Genomic DNA, 24415 nt, shown 5'->3' with positions numbered 1-24415 from the left:
AACGTTCTATGTCCGTTATCATCCGTTAAACGTCTGCTGTATCCTCTCTGCATCCTCTGGGCATCCTCGCAACTCACATCCGCTGCAGCTGAAAACGGAAAGAGGGAGGAAAGATAAGGTACATGAAACGTCTATTCATCGTTATTAGCACGGAAATAGAAAGGATGTAAGCGTATGCATCTCGTATATAAAGTATTCAAAACGGACAAAGCGTTTATATCTGGGATGTATCTCGTATATTTAGGATGTCTGGAGTATGTCTAGAGTATGTAGAAGGACACCTAGCGGACAATCGGTCTGCATCCGATATACATCCGCGCAACATCCCCTTTGTTTCCGTTAGGCGTACGTGATGCATCCCCTTCATCCGCTATGCATCCGCTCTTTCTGCTATGCGTCCGCTTCTCAGTTATCACCGGTAACCCCTTCGGAGCTGTCATCCACTTCCATCCGCTTTCATCCGCTAGGCTTCCTATGAACATGCGTTTAACATCCCCGCTATATACTACCCACGTCCGTTCTTTTCCATTCTGTTTTCGCAAATTTTCGCCAATTTTGTCCATTTCTGGAGTGGATGAAAATGGATAGAGCCACCCCCGAAATTTTGCTCGTCCGCTGTGTCCTTTTTGCATACGTTTTGTGTCCATCGGCCAGTGGGACCGGGCCTTTACTGTTGCAGTAAAACATCTGCGCTTGAAACATTAATAACTAGATCCACATCCAGATTTGCATCAAAATCTAATCAGTGGTTCTTTGTCCCATGGCTCACCTTTCATCCAAATTTCATCAAAATCCATTCACTACTTTTTGGGAACAGCAAACAAAACACAAACAGAGGCAAAAACATAGCCTCCTCTAACAAAGTTGGTAGAGGTAATTAAATAAAGCAGCATTTACAGCATAAAATTACCCATCCATTATCTGTAACCACTTATCCTGTGCAGGGTCGCAGGCAAGCTGGAGCCAATCCCAGCTGACTATGGGCGAGAGGCGGGGTACACCCTGGACAAGTCGCCAGATCATCGCAGGGCCGACACATAGAACCATTCACACTCATACCTACAGTCAATTTAGAGCCACCAGTTCGCCTAACCTGCATGTATTTGGACTGTGGGGGAAACCCACACAGACACAGGGAGAACATGCAAACTCCACACAGAAAGGCCCCCGTAGGCCACTGGGCTCAAACCCAGAACCTTCTTGCTGTGAGGCAACAATGCTAACCACTACACCACCGTGCCACCAGCATAAAACTATTATTCAGTATGTTATGTATGTTGTAGAACAGGCATCACCAAATGGCGGACCTCTGTCCGGATCCGGACCCAGTGATGGTTCTGTCCGGACCCGTGACCAATGGTAAATTCACGAGATTAAGTCATTTTCATGGAGCATTATTTTGGACGGTCGTGGCTATTGACAGCGGGCGCTGCTACTCCAGTTAATACGACAATAGCTTCACTCAGTTGAGCCAATAAAATCGTTAGTTTACCCAGCGCACCACAGCAGACCAACAAGCAGAGAGGAAGAGAGTTAAGTTCAGAGACAACCGACCGAGACGACATGGCTTGCTCCAAAAGGCGGCGGAATGTAGACAAGGAAAATCGTTGTTTTAAAGATGAATGGACGGAGAAATATATATTCATTCTTCCGGCGAGCAGTTCAAAACCAGTGTGCCTCATATGCTCCGAAAACGTGGCATTAATTAAAAGCGGCAACGTGAAGCGCCACTACGAAACGAAGCACAGCTCTTTTGAAGTCCGAGCTGAGGGCACGCAAAATAACCCAACTGCAAGCACAGTATGACAGGTCTACCCGACTCATCACACATACATTTACAGCCCAGCAACGTGCAAACGAATGTTCCTTAAAAGTAGCGTGGATGGGGGGCGTCGTGGCTCAGGTGGTTGGGGCGCCGTGCCGTGGATGCGGGCGACCCGGGTTCGGTTCCGGCCCGGGGTCGTTTCCCGGTCCCTTCCCGTCTCTCTCTCCCGCTCGTTTCCTGTCTCTGCACTGTCCTATCCAATAAAAGGTGCAAAAAAAAAAGCCCAAAAAAATATCTTAAAAAAAAAAAAAAAGTAGCGTGGATTTTGGGGCAACATAAACACATTGGAGTGTGTTCCCTGGTCTAATCAAAGTAGCACTGCACACCTTGACTATGTTTGGATCAACTTACAGCTGTGAGGCAGCTTTTTCCACTATGAACACTGTCAAAACCAAGTACCGTTCTAGGCTCAACAATGAACACCTACATATCCGCATGAGAATGGCACTCCAACCAAGATTTAAATTACTGGCAGGTCAGCCACATGCCCGTTTTTCTCATTAAGAAGAGTAAAAGAAGAATTAAAAGAGAAAAGTTCAAAGAAAAATGTTCTGTTTGCATTTCCCCCCCAAAAAGCCACTTGTTTTCTGAAGATGTGGACTTTTTTTTCTTGAAAAGTAGGCCCTCATTTTTTTAGGCTGGGACCTCCTTATTTTAAGAACAAAGAAGAGAAAATGTTAAGTCGATGCTCTGTTTGCACTTTTTAGTTAATGTTTTCTGAGTTGACTTTTTTACTTGAAGTATAGGCCTTCAATTCTTCAGGTTGGGACCGCTTTAATTTAAGAGATTTAAGAGATAGGAGTTATTCCACTCTGTTTGCACTTTTTTATTTATTTTACTCTGAGGTTTCTGTTTTCTTTAATCTGAAATAAAGGCCTTGAATTTATTTTCCTGGGACTACTTTTATTTATGGTAAAAGAGATAGTTGTGGCGGCACGGTGGTGTAGTGGTTAGCGCTGTCGCCTCACAGCAAGAAGGTCTGGGTTTGAGCCCCGTGGCTGGCGAGGGCCTTTCTGTGCGGAGTTTGCATGTTCTCCCCGTGTCCGCGTGGGTTTCCTCCGGGTGCTCCGGTTTCCCCCACAGTCCAAAGACATGCAGGTTAGGTTAACTGGTGACTCTAAATTGACCGTAGGTGTGAATGTGAGTGTGAATGGTTGTCTGTGTCTATGTGTCAGCCCTGTGATGACCTGGCGACTTGTCCAGGGTGTACCCCGCCTTTCGCCCGTAGTCAGCTGGGATAGGCTCCAGCTTGCCTGCGACCCTGTAGAACAGGATAAAGCAGCTAGAGATAATGACAGAGAGAGAGATAGTTGTGCACTCAGTTCATTTCCTGCATTGGAAATGAACAATAAATATTGTTGAAACCATATGAAAATGTGGACATAGGGGAAGGCTATAAGACACAACCTGGACTTCGGTTCGGACCTTCTACTTGGACAAAATTTAATAACTGGACCTCAGTGACTTTTAATTGAATACCCCTGTTGTAGAATATTAAATTGTACGTTCTATTCGGTGTCTGGGACAAGCACCAGGAATCCTCGCAACCAATAATACCTGCATCAACGCTGCTAGCTTTAGCTTTAGTGGTCTCTGTTTTGTGTCAATATTAATCACACAATTCCTGAAAAAAAAAGATAAATATTTTCTTTCATGAAAACGTTTTAAGAAATGTGGAAATTACAAAAGGTAACGGTAAAATCTGCTGGAATTCAGTACTGTGTTTATAAAAACCAAGAAAGTATGTTAAACTGGCCGGCTCACACTTCTCAGGATCGTCTGTGCCATGTAGCGAGTCTGTAGGATTGTGATATTCCAAAAACAATCCACAACAATCTGGCAACGTCCTAGGCCATAAATCTTAAATTATAACATGACATTGAAGATATTTTGTCAAAGTGTCTAATTTTAAATTTATTCAACTAAGCAATTCCGTTTTCGTATGATTATTCCATTCTAACGTCTGTCTCGAGCGCAGCCGTGAAGGAAAGAAAGAGCAAGGCATATTTTGTTCAAATCTTCCATGCATGGCATGGAGATGAAGAAAAAGTTTGAGATGGGTTTCGAAGGAATCGCTGAATAGGAACAGTGAATTTGAGGAGGTTTTACTGCTCAGAGGTCTAGCACGGAGCCGTCACATGCTTTCAAAACAAAAACGATGAATTGGATTCTGGGAAGGATGACCTGGCCCCTTTAATACACCACAGAAATATAAAGCTGCACATATTTAGATAAAGTACAATCCAGTAAGTCATTTCTGTCTATGGTGTAATCCATGCTCTCCATGTGGTTTATGTGATGCAATAAAATAAACCACAAGGTTCTTTCAGTCTCCCAGCACAATAACTGATCTAGTGTTAACTAGTTTTCTAGTGATACTGGTCACAAGTTTACACAGCACAACAGTTAGCCTAATACTAGTCAATTTTCTAGTGACACTGACCACAGGTTTGCAAGGAGTTAGCCTAGTATTAACTAGTTTTCTAGCAATATTGGTCACAAGTTTACACAGATTAACAGTTCACCTAATATTAGCTAGTTTTCAAGCAACATTGGCCACAGATTTACACAGCATATTAGTTAGCTTAGGGCGGCACGGTGGTGTAGTGGTTAGCGCTGTTGCCTCACAGCAAGAAGGTCCGGGTTCGAGCCCCGGGGCCGGCGAGGGCCTTTCTGTGCGGAGTTTGCATGTTCTCCCCGTGTCCGCGTGGGTTTCCTCCGGGTGCTCCGGTTTTCCCCACAGTCCAAAGACATGCAGGTTAGGTTAACTGGTGACTCTAAATTGACCGTAGGTGTGAGTGTGAATGGTTGTCTGTGTCTATTGGCCCTTTTCCACTACCCTTTTTCAGCTCACTTCAGCTCGCTTCAGCCCGACACGGCTCGCATTTCGACTACCAAAGAACTGCACGACTCAGCTCGCTTCAGCCCTGCTTAGCCCCCAAAACTCGCACGGTTTTGGAGTGGGGCTGAAGCGAGCCAAACCGAGCTGAGTGAGGCTGGGGGCGTGAGCAGACACTCCCCTGTGCACTGATTGGTGAGGAGGAGTGTCCTCACATGCCCACACACGCCCCGCGAGCACGCTGGGATCTGTAAACACCGTAAACCCGGAAGAAGAAGAATTACGAGAATTTCTGAAGCCTTATGCGCCTCGCCTCATCTATACGCTCTTGCCAGTATCTGTTGGCGTTGTCGGTGACAACAAGCCACAGAACCAAGACCAGCAACGCTAACGACTCCATGTCCTCCATGTTTATGGTTTACTATTCAGGTCGTGAGACTACCGCTTAAAAGCTCACTGATGTCACTGTTTGCGCTGTTTAACGACATCACGTGACGTCCACCCACTTTCGCTAACTCCACCCAATGTGTCCACCCACTTCCAGCCAGCACGGTTCAGCGCGGTTGTAGTCGAAATGCAACTCCAACAGCCCCGCTCAGCTCGACTCAGCACAGCACGGCTCAGCCCGACTCAGCCGCGTTTGTAGTGGAAAAGCGGCATATGTGTCAGCCCTGTGATGACCTGGCGATTTGTCCAGGGTGTACCCTGCCTTTCGCCCGTAGTCAGCTGGGATAGGCTCCAGCTTGCCTGCGACCCTGTAGAAGGATAAAGCGGCTAGAGATAATGAGATGAGATGAGATGAAGATTTAGCCAAGAAGTAGCTAATTTTCGAGCAATATTCGTAACAAGTTTACACAGCATAACAGTTAGCCTAATATTAGCTAGTTTTCTAGCAATACTGACCATAGATTTAAAGGTATTTTTGGGGGGGGCTTTTTTCACCTTTATTGGATAGGACAGTGTAGAGACAGGAAATGAGCGGGAGAGAGAGATGGGGAGGGATCGGGGAATGACCTCGGGTCGGAATCGAACCCGGGTCCCCAGATTTATGGTATGGCGCCTTATCCACCTGAGCCACGACACCCCACTGACCATAGATTTAGCAAAAAAATAATTAAGCTAGTATCAGCTAGTTTTCAAGAAACATTGGCCACAGATTTACACAGCATATTAGTTAGCTTAATACGAGTCAATTTTCTTGTGACATTGACCACAGGTTTACAAAGTATAAGATTTAGCCTAGAATTAGCTAATTTTCGAGCAATATTGGTAACAAGTTTACACAGAATAACAGTTAGCGTAATATTAGCTAGTTTTCAAGCAACATTGGCCACAGATTTAACAAAACATAATTAAGCTAATATTAGCTAGTTTTCAAGAAACATTGGCCACAAATTTACACAGCATATTAGTTAGCCTAAAATTAGTCAATTTTCTAGTGACACTGACCACAGGTTTACAAAGTATAAGAGTTAGCCTAGAATTAGCTAGTTTTCTAGCAATATTGGTCACAAGTTTACACAGCATAACAGTTAGTCTAATATTAGCTATTTTTCTAGCAATACTGACCATAGATTTAGCAAAAAAAAAAAAAAATTAAGCTAATATCAGCTAGTTTTCAAGCAACATTGGCCACAGATTTACACAGCATATTAGTTAGCTTAATATTCGTCAATTTTCTTGTGACATTGACCACAGGTTTACAAAGTATAAAATTTAGCCAAGAATTAGCTAATTTTTTAGCAATATTGGTAACAAGTTTACACAGAATAACAATTAGCGTAATATTAGCTAGTTTTCAAGCAACATTGGCCACAGATTTAACAAAACATCTCATCTCATCTCATTATCTCTAGCCGCTTTATCCTTCTACAGGGTCGCAGGCAAGCTGGAGCCTATCCCAGCTGACTACGGGCGAGAGGCGGGGTACACCCTGGACAAGTCGCCAGGTCATCACAGGGCTGACACATAGACACAGACAACCATTCACACTCACATTCACACCTACGCTCAATTTAGAGTCACCAGTTAACCTAACCTGCATGTCTTTGGACTGTGGGGGAAACCGGAGCACCCGGAGGAAACCCACGCGGACACGGGGAGAACATGCAAACTCCACACAGAAAGGCCCTCGCCGGCCACGGGGCTCGAACCCGGACCTTCTTGCTGTGAGGCGACAGCGCTAACCACCGTGCCGCCCTTAACAAAACATAATTAAGCTAATATTAGCTAGTTTTCAAGCAACATTGGCCACAGATTTAACAAAACATAATTAAGCTAATATTAGCTAGTTTTCAAGAAACATTGGCCACAAATTTACACAGCATATTAGTTAGCCTAAAATTAGTCAATTTTCTAGTGACACTGACCACAGGTTTACAAAGTATAAGAGTTAGCCTAGAATTAGCTAGTTTTCTAGCAATATTGGTCACAAGTTTACACAGCATAACAGTTAGTCTAATATTAGCTATTTTTCTAGCAATACTGACCATAGATTTAGCAAAAAAAAAAAAAAATTAAGCTAATATCAGCTAGTTTTCAAGCAACATTGGCCACAGATTTACACAGCATATTAGTTAGCTTAATATTCGTCAATTTTCTTGTGACATTGACCACAGGTTTACAAAGTATAAAATTTAGCCAAGAATTAGCTAATTTTTTAGCAATATTGGTAACAAGTTTACACAGAATAACAATTAGCGTAATATTAGCTAGTTTTCAAGCAACATTGGCCACAGATTTAACAAAACATCTCATCTCATCTCATTATCTCTAGCCGCTTTATCCTTCTACAGGGTCGCAGGCAAGCTGGAGCCTATCCCAGCTGACTACGGGCGAGAGGCGGGGTACACCCTGGACAAGTCGCCAGGTCATCACAGGGCTGACACATAGACACAGACAACCATTCACACCCACACCTACGGTCAATTTAGAGTCACCAGTTAACCTAACCTGCATGTCTTTGGACTGTGGGGGAAACCGGAGCACCCGGAGGAAACCCACGCGGACACGGGGAGAACATGCAAACTCCACACAGAAAGGCCCTCGCCGGCCACGGGGCTCGAACCCGGACCTTCTTGCTGTGAGGCGACAGCGCTAACCACCGTGCCGCCCTTAACAAAACATAATTAAGCTAATATTAGCTAGTTTTCAAGCAACATTGGCCACAGAGTTATACAGCAGCTTAATATTAGTCAATTTTCTTGTGACATTGACCACATGTTTACAAAGTACAAGATTTAGCCTAGAATTAGCTCATTTTCGAGCAATATTGGTAACAAGTTTACACAGAATAACAGTTAGCGTAATATTAGCTAGTTTTATAGCAACATTGGCCACAGATTTAGCAAAAAATAATTAAGCTAATATGAGCTAGTTTTCAAGCAACATTGACCACAGATTTACACAGCATATTAGTTAGCTTAAAATTAGTCAATTTTCTAGTGACACTGGCCACAGGTTTACAAAGTATAAGATTTAGCCTAGAATTAGCTCGTTTTCTAGTAATATTGGTAAAAAGTTTACACAGCATAACAGTTAGCCTAATATTAGCTAGTTTTCTAGAAACACTGGCCACAGATTTATTAGTTAGCCTAATATTAGTCAATTTTCTAGTGACATTGGCCACAGGTTTACAAAGTATAAGCGTTAGCCTCGTATTCACTAGTTTTCTAGCAACATCGGCTACTGTTTTACCAAGCATAATAATTAACCTAGTGTAAGCTACCTTGCTGTCCAACCTCATTTTATTTGACATAATTGTTCACCATGCTATCTACTGTATGCCTGTCAAACATGGCTACTGGTTTACATAATATATTATGTACTGCAGGGGTCTTCAATCCTATCCACAAAGGGCCAGTGTGGCTGCAGGCTTTCATTCCAACCAAGCAGGAGCTACACCTGATTTCACTTGTTTAATCATTTCACCCTCGTCTCCAGTCAACAATCAAGTGAGCCTCCAATTTGGCTGTAATGAAAGCCTGCAGCTACACCGGCCCTTTGCGGATAGGATTGAAGACCCCTGATGTACTGTTTTCCAGCTTGTTAACACTTTTTTATTTACACGACATAATATTTCTACTTTAGCCGGGGCGGCACGGTGGTGTAGTGGTTAGCGCTGTCACCTCACAGCAAGAAGGTCCGGGTTCGAGCCCCGTGGCCGGCGAGGGCCTTTCTGTGCGGATTTTGCATGTTCTCCCCGTGTCTGTGTGGGGGTGCTCCGGTTTCCCCCACAGTCCAAAGACATGCAGGTTAGGTTAACTGGTGACTCTAAATTGACCGTAGGTGTGAGTGTGAATGGTTGTCTGTGTCTATGTGTCAGCCCTGTGATGACCTGGCGACTTGTCCAGGGTGTACCCCGCCTCTCGCCCGTAGTCAGCTGGGATAGGCTCCAGCTTGCCTGCAACCCTGTAGAACAGGATAAAGCGGCTAGAGATAATGAGATGAGATAACTTTAGCCTCGCAAACTTGGCGAGCTACTAAAATTATAGCTCATGTTAGATAGGTAGCAGTTAAAGTGCCATTCCACCATTGGATGTATTCTTTGGCATAAAATACAATATATTTTATGACAACATGACTAGACAGAGAAATCTTTTAGCTTCAAAATGATATATCAAACATAATTTTTTGACAACGACAAGTATATTAATTTTGCGACCAAAGTCACCTACCCTTTTAATTTCCGCGCGGTAGTGAAACGTGATGTCATCGGCAGGTTCCCCTTCTTGTGTACCACGTCACGTGTGACGTGGCACAGATTATCAGCAATGGTGGACAGAACGCGATTTCCACTTGTTGATTGCTGTGCCGATATTCACCATCGACCGTCTCCTTTGGGCATCACTTGCTATTTTCCTTCGCTTCTTTTCCGAAGCTGACAATCGCGTTCTCCGCCATTGCTGATAATCTGTGCCACGTCACACGTGACGTGATACACAAGAAGGGGAACCTGCCGATGACATCACGTTTCACTACCGCGCGGAAATTAAAAGGGTAGGTGACTTTGGTCGCAAAATTAATATACTTGTCGTTGTCAAAAAATTATGTTTGATATATCATTTTGAAGCTAAAAGATTTCTCTGTCTAGTCATGTTGTCATAAAATATATTGTATTTTATGCCAAAAAAATACATCCAATGGTGGAATGGCACTTTAAGTGAAATACTTCTCTGGCAACATACCGTATAGCGCAGTGCTAGCAAGCCGACTCATTCTGTCCCAATTTTGTTCAGCATTCAAACTTTTTTTTAGGTCTTTATCAAGATTACTATTCGAGGCTGAGTTTTAAAAAATCTTTTTCACAGCAAACGATTATCGTTAAAAGGTACCAAGAGTTGCAAAATCAACAAATCAGTCAAAACTGATCTTATCTTGACAGTTTTACTGGGAGTCAGTTATTCTGACGACAAAGCTATGTGAGATGTTTGAGGTGTACTATTTACATTTATGGTGTAAACAAAGGTGTTAGAACGTTAAAACATTGCTAGTTTGTTTCCAGGAGCTGCTAGAATTCAGTGTTAGAGCACAGGAAGTGGCACGACATTGTGGTTCAAAAATCACAGTGTGTACATTACATTCTCCAAATACATGACGTCATCTCTTGAGGTTTTTGCTATCTAAAGTGTGCATGCACAGATCTGCAAAGTAAATAAGAAGCAGTCTGTTGTGTTTACCACTCAAACATAACCCCCTATTTACGACACAAATTTCAAACAGGATTCAACACTCTTAGGAACAAACCCAACATCAGAACCTGGATACACTGAAATGGAACAAACCTTCAAGGCGACAGCTGGTGAAACACTGGTGGACGCTAAATAATTAAATAATATCGGCTGGCTTTGAGTGGTATATCAAATATATCCATTCAGCTAGCATGATATTGAACAAGTTAATATTGAACGATTTAATTTTTGTACAGACGAGCTTCCAATGTTCTCTGTTTCTCCTCGTCCTATAGCGCATCATACTTTTATCAAAGCGAATCCGTAAATCTGATTCGAAACAAAGTCACGCTTAAAGAGGCATTCCACCATTGGATGTACTCTTTGGCATAAAATACAATATACTTTTATGACAACATGACTAGACAGAGAAATCTTTTAGCTTCAAAATGATATCTCATTATCTCTAGCCGCTTTATCCTTCTACAGGGTCGCAGGCAAGCTGGAGCCTATCCCAGCTGACTACGGGTGAAAGGCGGGGTACACCCTGGACAAGTCGCCAGGTCATCACAGGGCTGACACATAGACACAGACAACCATTCACACTCACATTCACACCTACGGTCAATTTAGAGTCACCAGTTAACCTAACCTGCATGTCTTTGGACTGTGGGGGAAACCGGAGCACCCGGAGGAAACCCACACGGACACGGGGAGAACATGCAAACTCCACACAGAAAGGCCCTCGCCGGCACCGGGGCTCGAACCCAGGACCTTCTTGCTGTGAGGCGACAGCGCTAACCACTACACCACCGTGCCGCCTTCAAAATGATATATCAAACATAATTTTTTGACAACGACAAGTATATTAATTTTGCGACCAAAGTCACCTACCCTTTTAATTTCCGCGCGGTAGTGAAACGTGATGTCATCGGCAGGTGCCCCTTCTTGTGTACCACGTGACGTATCCTGCCTCTCGGATTTGTCCTACCAAGCCTACTGCGCATGCGCGAAATTGCCTACTGCGCATGCACGAAATCCAGGAGGGGAGGAAAATTCAACAGTAGTACTGATGGGAATTTCGGCTCTTTTTCGGGAGCCGGCTCTTTTGGCTCTTCTTACTATAAGGAGCCGGCTCTTTCGGCTCCCAAACGGCTCCTGAGATTTTATTTTTGATTTAATTGCTGCAATTAACTAGTTAATTCTGATTCTATTTCTCCTCTCAGTTATAATCTGTCCTGCTTTTGAAAAGATTCTCTCTGAGGGGACAGATGCTGCCACTATACACATCCTCCGTGCCATCACGTGTGTAAGCCGTGGATAGAGTGCAGCCTTGGTCTCCCACCAGCTTAGTGGGTCTGCGTTTCGCTGTAACAGGGGCTCCTTTGAATGGTAATAGACAACACAAAGACGCAATCGGACAGCAACTTTTTTTGTGAAAGTCTCTCTCTCTCTCTCTGAGGCACCTAAGGACAAAAAACTAATTCGGCTCCCCAACTCGGCTCCCACCGAAGAGCCGGCTCCCGTCGTTCACTTCAAAGAGCCGGCTCTTTGAACCGGATAGTTCGCGACCGACACATCACTAAACAGTAGTTTTGTCCTACCGATCAGCTGGGCTGATAGAAAATCGGTGAGTATTTCACGCATTTGCCGATTTTTATGTTTTGTGCGTACTGGTCGAGTCTTTGGCCGAGTCAAATAATTCGTAATGACTTGTTGTGAATAATAAAACGGTCTGCATGAGAACTCGCTAATTGTAATGGCGTCATGTGTTCTGCGCATGCACAGTAGGCTTCGCGCATGCGCAGTAGGCTTGGTAGGACAAATCCAAGAGGTGGGATAACTTTACAGAACAAAGGAGCCCCTGTTACAGCGAAACGCAGACCCACTAAGCTGGTGGGAGACCAAGGCTGCACTCTATCCATGGCTTACACACGTGATGGCACGGAGGATGTGTATAGTGGCAGCATCTGTCCCCTCAGAGAGGATCTTTTCAAAAGCAGGACAGATTATAACTGAGAGGAGAAATAGAATCAGAATTAACTAGTTAATTGCAGCAATTAAATCAAAAATAAAATCTCAGGAGCCGTTTGGGAGCCGAAAGAGCCGGCTCCTTATAGTAAGAAGAGCCAAAAGAGCCGGCTCCCGAAAAAGAGCCGAAATTCCCATCACTACTACTGTTGAATTTTCCTCCCCTCCTGGATTTCGCGCATGCGCAGTAGGCTTGGTAGGACAAATCCGAGAGGCAGGAGACGTCACGTGGTACACAAGAAGGGGCACCTGCCGATGACATCACGTTTCACTACCGCGCGGAAATTAAAAGGGTAGGTGACTTTGGTCGCAAAATTAATAAACTTGTCGTTGTCAAAAAATTATGTTTGATATATAATTTTGAAGCTAAAAGATTTCTCTGTCTAGTCATGTTGTCATAAAAGTATATTGTATTTTATGCCAAAGAGTACATCCAATGGTGGAATGGCTCTTTAAATGTTAAACGCGTTAAACGTGCCATATGGCATTTTGTTCTCAGTAGTTTATTTCCATTTTCAGAACTCAGAGGAGGTTTGACGTTAGCCAGAAACAAGCCCAGTAAACACAATACGCTGGCATCAAGTCAGTGCTTGGGAAAGTGAAGCAGTCGTGGCTGTGTTACTCGGGATGTTTACTTTTATGATTGCCGTTAGTGAACAATACCGTTCTGCAGGGAACGTTTTCAGTTTCCTTCCTGGATGAATGTAAATTCCACCCTACAGCTGACCAAATGTTACAGCAGTTATGCAACAACAATGATCCTTTTCATCTGAGTCCTGGAACACACCACGATCTACATATTTTATTCTTATTTTTATAGTTCTCTAATGTCAAAGCACATTACTGTCTGCAGGTTTAGAGCACTGACTATCAATTTTAATAAGAAAATAAGGTTATCAATTTAATAAGAAAATTCTTATGACATATAGGTAATGTACAAACAATGTATACGCTGTATGTATAATCTTGAAAAGTCACAAAAATATGTGTGTGTGTGTGGGTGTGTGTGGGGAGGGTTTACACTCACAGGTCTGGCGGTTCTTGGCTTTGTCAGAGGTCTTGCTGGACTCACACCACACAGTGACGCAGTCCTCTAGCAGCCGGAAGCTGCGGTCTTTCTGCCAGCGTGGTGAGCGCACCTTCACCATCCTGGAGCCCTGCAGCATTACACGCACGTCCTCATCGTCCAGCAGGCCTGTGGACAGACCACACACACACACACACACTGAAACTTTGAGGGCGGAAAAAAAACAACTGTCAAATAAACCTTAAATCTTACAAAAATCTCCTTCAGTTTCCAATATTTTCTACATTGTCTTTTGGATGATTTTTGCCAGAAAATCCTGTGGTTCCTGTGAGCTTTAGGAGAACAACTGCCAAAGTTCAAATAATTTAAAAAACCTGTGCTGAATATAATTCCAATTAAAGCTGCACTCAGGGAAAAGGCCGTTATCTGCCACGAACAGCTTCAGGACAAATAAGAGCATCAAAAATAGGCAAAAAGTCTCATCTCATCTCATTATCTCTAGCCGCTTTATCCTGTTCTACAGGGTTGCAGGCGAGCTGGAGCCTATCCCAGCTGACTACGGGCGAAAGGCGGGGTACACCCTGGACAAGTCGCCAGGTCATCACAGGGCAGTAGGCAAAAAGTAAAAAAATATAATATAATACCAACAACGTGTTAGTTTTATACTATTAGATAAATATTCTATATATTCTATCCACATTCACTGGATTTTGAGAAGCAGAGCATTTTTTATTTTTTGCAAATTCAATAAATCAAAACTTTATACAAAACGTCCGACAAAATCATCTCCGCTTAGAATGTAAACAAACCGACGAAACGACAGTAACAATTTGTGAAAAATGTGATAATAATAATTATTGAAAAATAAAAAAAAAGATATATTATAGTTTTATGGAACAAATACGTTTATTCCATATTTTGTTGCTTTTTTTTGTATTTTTTGGGGTTTTCTTCTTCCTCTTCTTTAGGGTTTTTTGGCAGTTGGCAAACCAACTTAAAGGTGCATTTCCACCACCGACTGGGCTGGAGTGTGGAACGGGAGATATTGGGAGGAGAAAAAAAAAACTATATTCTATTAGCTATTTCTGTTTCTTTTAAATACTGGATAAAAATTTTTGTGGTTTTGTTGTCGAGTAGAGTTTTTATTTCGTCCTCGTTTGGTTCAGCAACATGCTCTGCCATTTTGTTTTTCTCTACTCATGGTATATGAGCTGATAGTCTAGTAGTAGAGTAGCCAATCAGAGTGCACAATTGCTCATATCCAGTGAATGTGGATAGAATAAAATATGATAGAATATTATATTTGATATTTTTATATTTTTCTTATATGTACTGTAATATACCTCAATAAAAATACAAATTAATCTCAATGACCTATTTTTAAATAATGTAACATAAATTAAATTCTGGGCGGCACGGTGGTGTAGTGGTTAGCGCTGTCGCCTCACAGCAAGAAGGTCCTGGGTTCGAGCCCCGTGGCTGGCGAGGGCCTTTCTGTGCGGAGTTTGCATGTTCTCCCCGTGTCCGCGTGGGTTTCCTCCGGGTGCTCCGGTTTCCCCCACAGTCCAAAGACATGCAGGTTAGGTTAACTGGTGACTCTAAATTGACCGTAGGTATGAATGTGAGTGTGAATGGTTGTCTGTGTCTATGTGTCAGCCCTGTGATGACCTGGCGACTTGTCCAGGGTGTACCCCGCCTTTCGCCCGTAGTCAGCTGGGATAGGCTCCAGCTTGCCTGTGACCCTGTAGAACAGGATAAAGCGGCTAGAGATAATGAGATGAGATGAGAAATTAAATTCATTACAGCATGTGAACGTAATATAAAGTGTCAAAAGTTGAAGAAGACCCAAGAAGAAGGAGAAGAAGACGACGAAGAAGAAATAGCATGTGACTCTCTCCTCTCTTCGGTCCGCTAAACTCTATCTCTCCAAGTTGTTTTTCTTACAGGGTTCATAAAGTCTGCATCCAGCACACCTGCTATGTGTAGTAAATCCTATATGACAATACTACACACACACACACACACACACACACACTCTTGTACTTCTAGCTTTGTGGGGACCCTCATTAGCATAATGCATTCCCAAGCCCCTTCCCCTAACCTTAACCATCAAAACTAAATCCCTAACTCTTACCCTAACTCTAACCTAAACCTCATTCTAACCTGAACCCTAAAACTTAAAGTCTTAACCCTCAAACAGCCCTTTGAAGAAGTGAAGACCAGCCAAAATATCCTCACGTCCCAAAAATGTTCTCACACTGTCGGTAAAATACATATTCCAGTCCTCAATATGTATTAAGTACAAGTACACACACGCACACACAACCTCCTTCCGTGCCGTCCCGACAGTGAACCTACATTTATGTGGTGCTGTGTCAGTAATTAGTGCTCTTCCTAGCACTGACTCACACACACTTACTACAATATTAACAGTTGGCTTTCGGTATAATCGCACTTCTGCTAAAGCAGACACACACAAGCAGCATTAGTAGGTCAATGGTCAGTGTGTGTGTAGTCATAAGACTGAGATGAGGTCTATCCACAAGATTACACTGCAAAAAATAAAAATCTTAGGAAGTTTATTTGTCTATTTTCAAGTCAAAACATCTAGCCACCCTTATTATAAGACATAATTGCCCAACAAGCAAAACCTCATTTAGCTAGAAAGGCTAGTTTTTAGACAGTCCATCTTGAAAATCTTGTATAGACAAAATGTCTTGAAAAAGTCTTATTTGGAGCACCTTTGAAAATAAAACAAGGTTTTTTTTAAACAAATAAGTACATTTTGGACATTTGTCAAGTGCGGTTCATCTTGTTTCAAGAAAAAAAAAGTATGCTTGTTTTGGGAATAAATGAACTTTACTGAAATCTTTGACTCTTTCATTACAATTCAACTCCACCTTACAGATCCTAAGTTTACTGCGACTGTTTTCTCAGTCATTCAGAGTGAGCTCCTTCTAGATGCTGTACAGACTCTAGACCAGACAAGTGCCTTCAAAAAGGCTATGAGTGAGCGGAGGGCGTTTTAGTGAGGTCTTTTTGGAATGCTGTGAGTTAAGTTCAGTGTTTTTTTGTTTGTTTGGTTGTTTTTTTGTGCCTGATCTTGTAAACCCCTCGTACACATGAATAGTCAGTGCCCCCAAAATGCACTGTTGCTTTGGCGTTGTGTAAGCACTGTAATGGTGATGATACACGGGGCAACTTTTTGGGCAATGTTGCCGAGCAATGTTGCTGGCAACGGGCAACTAGCTGAGACACAGGGCAACTTTTCAGGGCAACTAACAATGGGCAACAACAGTTAGCAACGGCAGTTTACAGTTAGCTAAAAAAAATCGATGTCTTAATTTTTGCTGTGACCATTTAATCAAGCTGTCTGTTGTTTTTTAGAGCTTTGGTGAGGTAAATTCCTCCATATAGAATATTAAAATAACAACGTAAAAACAGATGAGGAGTCTCTCCATCTCTTCACGCCACTGAGCGGCCGCCATATTTGTTTGAAATTTCTGATCCGAACCTCACCGGAGGTCACATGACTCAATACTCGCGTTCTGATTGGCTTATCTCAAAAAGTTGCCAGAGATTATCAAAACCATTCAGAAAGAAACAATGTTGCCCAATCTCAATAGAAAAGAGTCAAAACGCAATTGCCCAGCAACATTACTCGGCAACACTGCCCAAAAAGTTGCCCCGTGTATCATCACCATAAGTCAAAATGCGTAGACTTTTTTTTTTTGGTGCCTGAGGTCCTGGGGAAGTGGAATCTTAAGAGATGTTTTAATGTTTGAATGTTGAAATGGGAAAAAAAAAAAACTTGTTGCAATGCTACACATGTCGTCAACTTGATTCAAGATAGTCTCTGGTCTCATATCTAGAGTATTTTACTAATTACAGGTCACAAAAGGAGAATCTTTTAAGCTAGCAATGCTTAGTTGTAGAATTTAACAATCCTAATATTAGTATATTTATCTTAAATTCAGTTTTTACTGCTAAGACTGTCATGAATTTAAGTGAAATACCCTTAAAATGAAATAAATAAAAATGACTTGAATGGCTAAATGGCAGTTCTGTAAGATATCAGTCCTATATGTGGAAACACTGGTACTTGTGCATACTATAGGAAGGGCATTAATATATTTATTTATTTACTTATTTATTGTGATTTTACAACTGTCACAATGTATGTTTGTTTTGTACTGTACATGTTTTTTATGTCTAATTGGACGTTGGAGTCTGTAATAAAGTTTGATTGATTGATTGATTAAATGTAAGAAGTACGATCTTGTTATAAGAACTATTTTGATTATTTTGAGTTAATCAGATCTTGCATAATAAATTCCCCAATCTTATTTTGGAATTATTTCATCTAAAAACAGGTTAGATTTTTCATCTTACTTCAAGAAATCTTACCAAGTCAAATTTGACTAGTTCCATTGGCAGATTTTTTTCACCTGATTCAAGCAAATATGCTTTGTTTTAATCTTTTATTTCTTATTTTTGAAAGGCCATTTTTTGCAGTGAGGCTTGTTGTGTGTCAAATACTGTAATATAATGACTAGGAGAATTTAAAAAAAAACGAGTATGATGTAAGGAAATGACTCCAACCAACGTGATCCAACGAAAAATGAGTGGGATCAGGGTTTAATGAGGAAATGAGAGAAAAGAGCATTTTGTCAAAGAGAGAGAGACAGAGCAAGAGAGAGAGAGAGAGAGAGACTATGAGTAAGTCTGCAGTAGAACAAAAATAACACGACTATTTATCAGAGGAGAAAAGGTATTTGTGCGTGTGGTTTTGTATTTTGAAAAGCTGTCACATTAGTGTTGTGGTAATATGGAAAGAAAAGAAATTGTTATTCAGTAAGGGGAGATGAGAAATCGGACAGGCCCTGGCAGGTCAAGTGGAACTTCCATTAGTTCTTCAAGGCAGGAAGACTGTAGTGTGATGGATGGATAGGATATGGTGATGTTTTTTGCAGAGAAGTTCACTCCAACCTGTCTGATTCAATCAGAGCAAAGAAATAAACAACACAGCAACCCCAACACACACTTCACACCTCACACGACCTGCGCTATAACCTCAAAGATGGTCACTCATATGGCAGATTTCATCAACTTATCAGATAAGTCGCCAAGATGTACTGGTACTAAACCCACGGTACTAAACCCATTCTTGGTTCATTTCACTGTTGGAAGGTCAAGTCAATTTTATTGGTATAGTAGTTTTAACAATAGACATCGCCGCAAAGCAGCTTCAGAGAAACAGATCAATTCCTGATATAAATTTTAAACATGTGAATTTAGAAATGTATCCCGAATGAGCAAGCCTGGGCGATGGTCGTGAAGAAAAACTCCCTGAGACGACTTGAGGAAGAAACCTTCAAAGGAACCAGACTCAAAAGGAAACCCATCTTCTTCTGGGTGACACACTGAAAAAAGTAACCTATAGAATTTACCCAATAAATCTGAGGTAACAATTTGCATTGACTTGTTTGGGGTAGATTTAATTCCATATATTGAGTATAAAATAACTGAAATAAAAAACTATGAAATACTTAAATAAATTGGGTAAAATTTACCTCACATTTATGTATCTATTCAACAGCTACTTTCTCATTGAAATTGGGTAAAATTATCTCTTGTTTGCTAGTAGGTAATACCTGATCATTACTAACCAAAGGTCATTAATATCAGTTAGTAACCATTACTTATTCGGAGAAGGTAAGATGTACCCCCCCAAAAAAAGACTTTCAGATGGTTCATCATCTCAATGTTTTTAATCCATAAAATCATCAAAAAAAAAAAAACCAGAATGGAGTGCAGTACAACAGCTTCACACAACATTTCAAGTAATGAACCTGTTTTATAACTCACTAACTAACAGCTTCAAATGTTGTTTCTGGACTGACCAAATCTGCAGTCCAGGTGCATTTATACAACAAATAACTGAACCGCCTTGTTTATATGCAGCAATGATGCACCAAATGATCAAAAAACACAAAATAAAGTGCAGTACAACAGCTTCACACAACATTTCAAGTAATGAACCTGTTTTATAACTCACTAAACTAACAGCCGGAGAGAGGAAGATGGCAGTCAGAGAGTTCCCTGTCCCGCTCACTCAAACGCGCGGTCTGACGCATGCGCAATTTGGAGCACAGGACTCACGGCTTTGGGGTACATTTTACCATATTTTTCCATGTAACGGTTGTTACTGTTAACGAATAGGTAGCATATGTATAATTTACCCATTACTTTATAATTCCTTGGCTGACTGCAATAATCAAGTAAATTTTATCTGGTTTGCATAGATTATATTTACCACTCTCCAAAATCACTTTTTACAGTGCAACAGATTAGACACCCCAAATCCAAAAATGTATGGACGCTGTGCAAAACTGTAAATAAAAACAGAACATGATAATTTGCAAATCATGGAAACCCTATATTTCATCAGAAATAGTACAAAGACAACATATCAAATGTTGAAACTGAGAATTTTTATTTTTTATTTATTTAATTTTTTAAAAATATATGCTCATTTTGAATTTGACGTCAGCAACACGTTTCAGAAAAGTTGGGACTGTTTACCACTGTGTTGCATCACCTCTACTTTTAACACTCTATAAACATTTGGGAACTGAAGACACCAATTGCTGTAGTTTTGAAAGGGAAATGTTCTCCCATTCTTGCCTGATATACAATTTCAGTTGCTCAACAGTTTGGGATCTCCTTTATCATATTTTGCGCTTCATAATGTGCCAAATGTTTGAAACGGGAGACAGGTCTAGACTGCAGGCAGGCCAGTTTAGCACCTGGACTCTTTTACTATGGAGCCATGCAGTTTTAATATGTGCAGAAAGTGGTTTGGCATTGTCTTGCTGAAAGAAGGAAGGCCTTCCCTGAAAAAGATTTTGTCTGGATGGCAGCATATTGCTCTGAAATGTGTATATATCATTCAGTATTAATGATGCCTTCCCAGACGTACAAGCTACTGTGTATGACATGTTCCAAAAGTGCAATTGTGTAACGGTGAAGGAAACTTTATCTGGAAATAAAATTGTAAGAAAAGGGAATTAGTGTTAGCCCTGCCCCTTATCTCTACTTGTGGTATGGATTGAGTTGTGTGAATTGGTCAGGGGTTGCATAGGCATTGTTGAACCATGGGGAAAAAACAGCCAAGCAAACGTACACTGACTGGAAGAAAATATTTCAGACTATCCATTATTCGTAACCGCTTATCATGTGCAGGGTCGTGGGCAACCTGGAGCCTATCCCAGCTGACTATGGGCAAGAGGCGGGGTACACCCTGGACAAGTCACCAGATCATCGCAGGACTGACACGTATACACCTACAGTCAATTTAGAGTCACCAGTTGGCCTAACCTGCATGTCTTTGGACTGTGGGGGAAACCCACACAGATACGGGGAGAACATGCAAACTCCACACAGAAAGGCCCCTGTTGGTCACTGGGAACCCAGAACCTTCTTGCTGTGAGGCGACAGTGCTAACCGCTACACCACCGTGCCACCCCTATTTCAGACTAAATGAACCCAATTCTGAATTCAACAGCACAAGATGACGCTGGAAAAGACTTTTTCCCCCCATTTTGTTTTAATAGACTGTTAAAACGTTGCTCATTTATGTAGCATGTTTTTCCACTCCACTCCAAAAAGAATTCCTCCTCTGTTATTTTTGCTGTTCTTTAAGGATAAAAAATTGAAATAAAATCCTTGCACCATGTGCAAAATAGCAAATTCAGAGCCACGATCCAGTCGCACTCAGTTTAGAGTCAAATCAGCAGCACATGCCAGCTCAAAGAGGTTAATCCAGAAATATTTTGGATGCTACTGAGGCAGGAGTTGAACATGGAGTTAAAGCCTCCCAGATGCCGCTGGAGACACTGCATTGACTATCCATCCATCCATCCATCATTAAGCTAAAAGAGTTTCCATGCCATGCTGCACTCTCAGTTTAAGAATCAACGATTTCAGCTGGTTCATCCACATGAGTGCATATAGAATCGGGATATCTTAAATAATGTAGTGCTATATGATATATGAGACAGATTAGGTACGTTATTGTACCTTTAGGGGTGCAATGGCTTGTCACTAGGGCAGTACTCATTAAGGTACTTATCTGTACCCTTTATATACTGCTTGGGACCATATATGTACCTTTTTGACCCTAAAAAGGTACACATAGTTATCTTGAGGTCCAATAATGACCCCTAGAAAGTACAACCCCGATTCCAAAAAAGTTGGGACAAAGTACAAATTGTAAATAAAAACGGAATGCAATAATTTACAAATCTCAAAACCTGATATTGTATTCACAATAGAACATAGACAACATATCAGATGTCGAAAGTGAGACCTTTTGAAATTTCATGCCAAATATTGGCTCATTTGAAATTTCATGACAGCAACACATCTCAAAAAAGTTGGGACAGGGGCAATAAGAGGCTGGAAAAGTTAAAGGTACAAAAAAGGAACAGCTGGAGGACCAAATTGCAACTCATTAGGTCAATTGGCAATAGGTCATTAACATGACTGGGTATAAAAAGAGCATCTTGGAGTGGCAGCAGCTCTCAGAAGTAAAGATGGGAAGAGGATCACCAATCCCCCTAATTCTGTGCCGACAAATAGTGGAGCAATATCAGAAAGGAGTTCGACAGTGTAAAATTGCAAAGAGTTTGAACATATCATCATCTACAGTGCATAATATCTTCAAAAGATTCAGAGAATCTGGAAGAATCTCTGTGCGTAAGGGTCAAGGCCGGAAAACCATACTGGGTGCCCGTGATCTTCGGGCCCTTAGACGGCACTGCATCACATACAGGCATGCTTCTGTATTGGAAATCACAAAATGGGCTCAGGAATATTTCCAGAGAACATTATCTGTGAACACAATTCACCGTGCCATCCGCCGTTGCCAACTAAAACTCTATAGTTCAAAGAAGAAGCCGTATCTAAACATGATCCAGAAGCGCAGATGTCTTCTCTGGGTCAAGGCTCATTTAAAATGGACTGTGGCAAAGTGGAAAACTGTTCTGTGGTCAGACGAATCAAAATTTGAAGTTCTTTATGGAAATCAGGGACGCTGTGTCATTCGGACTAAAGAGGAGAAGGACGACCCAAGTTGTTATCAGCGCTCAGTTCAGAAGCCTGCATCTCTGATGGTATGGGGTTGCATTAGTGCGTGTGGCATGGGCAGCTTACACATCTGGAAAGACACCATCAATGCTGAAAGGTATATCCAGGTTCTAGAGCAACATATGCTCCCATCCAGACGACGTCTCTTTCAGGGAAGACCTTGCATTTTCCAACATGACAATGCCAAACCACATACTGCATCAATTACAGCAACATGGCTGCGTAGAAGAAGGGTCCGGGTACTGAACTGGCCAGCCTGCAGTCCAGATCTTTCACCCGTAGAAAACATTTGGCGCATCATAAAACGGAAGATATGACAAAAAAGACCTAAGACAGTTGAGCAACTAGAATCCTACATTAGACAAGAATGGGTTAACATTCCTATCCCTAAACTTGAGCAACTTGTCTCCTCAGTCCCCAGACGTTTACAGACTGTTGTAAAGAGAAAAGGGGATGTCTCACAGTGGGAAACATGGCCTTGTCCCAACTTTTTTGAGATGTGGTGTTGTCATGAAATTTAAAATCACCTAATTTTTCTCTTTAAATGATACATTTTCTCAGTTTAAACATTTGATATGTCATCTATGTTCTATTCTGAATAAAATATGGAATTTTGAAACTTCCACATCATTGCATTCCGTTTTTATTTACAATTTGTACTTTGTCCCAACTTTTGTGGAATCGGGGTTGTACATTAGTGTAGATTGTACCATGGGGGACAGAAATCGACTCCTACTGTACCCCTATTTCTGACAGTGTGTGCTTATTTCTGTCACTGACAACCAAGAGCTGTATCTCATACTGTCTACTTCTCATAGTTTTACTGCAAATAGTATGGAAAACATGGCACAATATAATGCACTATTTATACCCAGATGATTAAAAATGAAGTGTGGAATACTGGACACTTTTACATTCTTTGTTCACAATTTCTGTTCTTGCGAAAGGGGCGGAGTATTCAGATGCGGCCATGATTTGAATTTTGACCACAAATAAATAGCTGACAAGCAAGAATTCAGCTACACGACAGACACAAGTTAGGAGAAAAGAAGTTTAGATGGAACATTTTTGTTTTGAAATTTAGTGTAAAATGTTAGTGATGAAATTGAAGCTTTACCACAGTACAGGCTCGAGATTGCTTAAGTACATAATTATAGTGTAATAATACAGTGTAGAGCGCAGAGTATACCATTTGACACACACCTCTTGGACTCTGGGACTAGATGTACAAAATTTCCTGGATCCTTGGAAGCGTTTATTGGCATCTTTCTCCCACTACATCAATCTACTAGCCTCCTTCGTCACTCATCCTTGCTTAGCAGTGGTGTAGGCTTCATTGCAACTTTGGACGGACGTTTTTAACCAGGTTATACTGCATTAAAAATGTGCCTGGTAAACTGAAATACAAAATAAAATAAAATAAAAAACCTACATTGAACGTAGAGCTTTTTACAATTGAAGAGTTTTGGACCCACTACTACCAGAATTATATAGAATTATAATAAGGCCTCAAGGTAGTGTTTGTTAGTCATGAAATGTATTAAATTCAACTCAACATTAGCTTTTATATACGTAAATCAGGGTTCTAACTTGACCAAAATGTCAGCATAGTGGGACCAGTCATAATGGCCAGGGGTTTGGGGGCAGCCTTCGTCCCCCAAAAGCTCACGGGTTCTACATGCTCGGAGGTGCATTCTAATGCATTTCTTGCTACTTGCAGACCTCCTTGAAAGCCACTCTTTTTTGGTAATATTATGAGGTTTTTTTTTTTTTGCCAAAAGTTGCTGTGATTGTTTTTGATTGAAGACTTATTATAATTAATATTCAACTATATTAGTGACATATTTATGGAATAAGACTAAAACAACCAGTTG

General features: G+C 41.4%; 1 protein-coding gene across 1 annotated transcript in view; it reads right to left on the bottom strand.

Moving 5' to 3' along the window:
- plcd3a (phospholipase C, delta 3a) overlaps positions 1–24415 on the bottom strand; it is a 136262-nt gene that overhangs the window by 66353 nt on the left and 45494 nt on the right. Inside the window, exon 2 of the mRNA XM_060902031.1 lies at positions 13392–13559. Within this exon, the coding sequence (XP_060758014.1) occupies positions 13392–13559 (168 nt within the window). The remainder of the gene's footprint in view (positions 1–13391; positions 13560–24415) is intronic.

Source organism: Neoarius graeffei, chromosome 20 (genome assembly GCF_027579695.1).
Source record: "Neoarius graeffei isolate fNeoGra1 chromosome 20, fNeoGra1.pri, whole genome shotgun sequence".
Classification (NCBI taxonomy): Eukaryota; Metazoa; Chordata; class Actinopteri; order Siluriformes; family Ariidae; genus Neoarius; species Neoarius graeffei.
The sequence above is the reverse complement of the archived record's forward strand: the minus strand, read 5'-3'. Positions and strand labels throughout refer to the sequence as shown.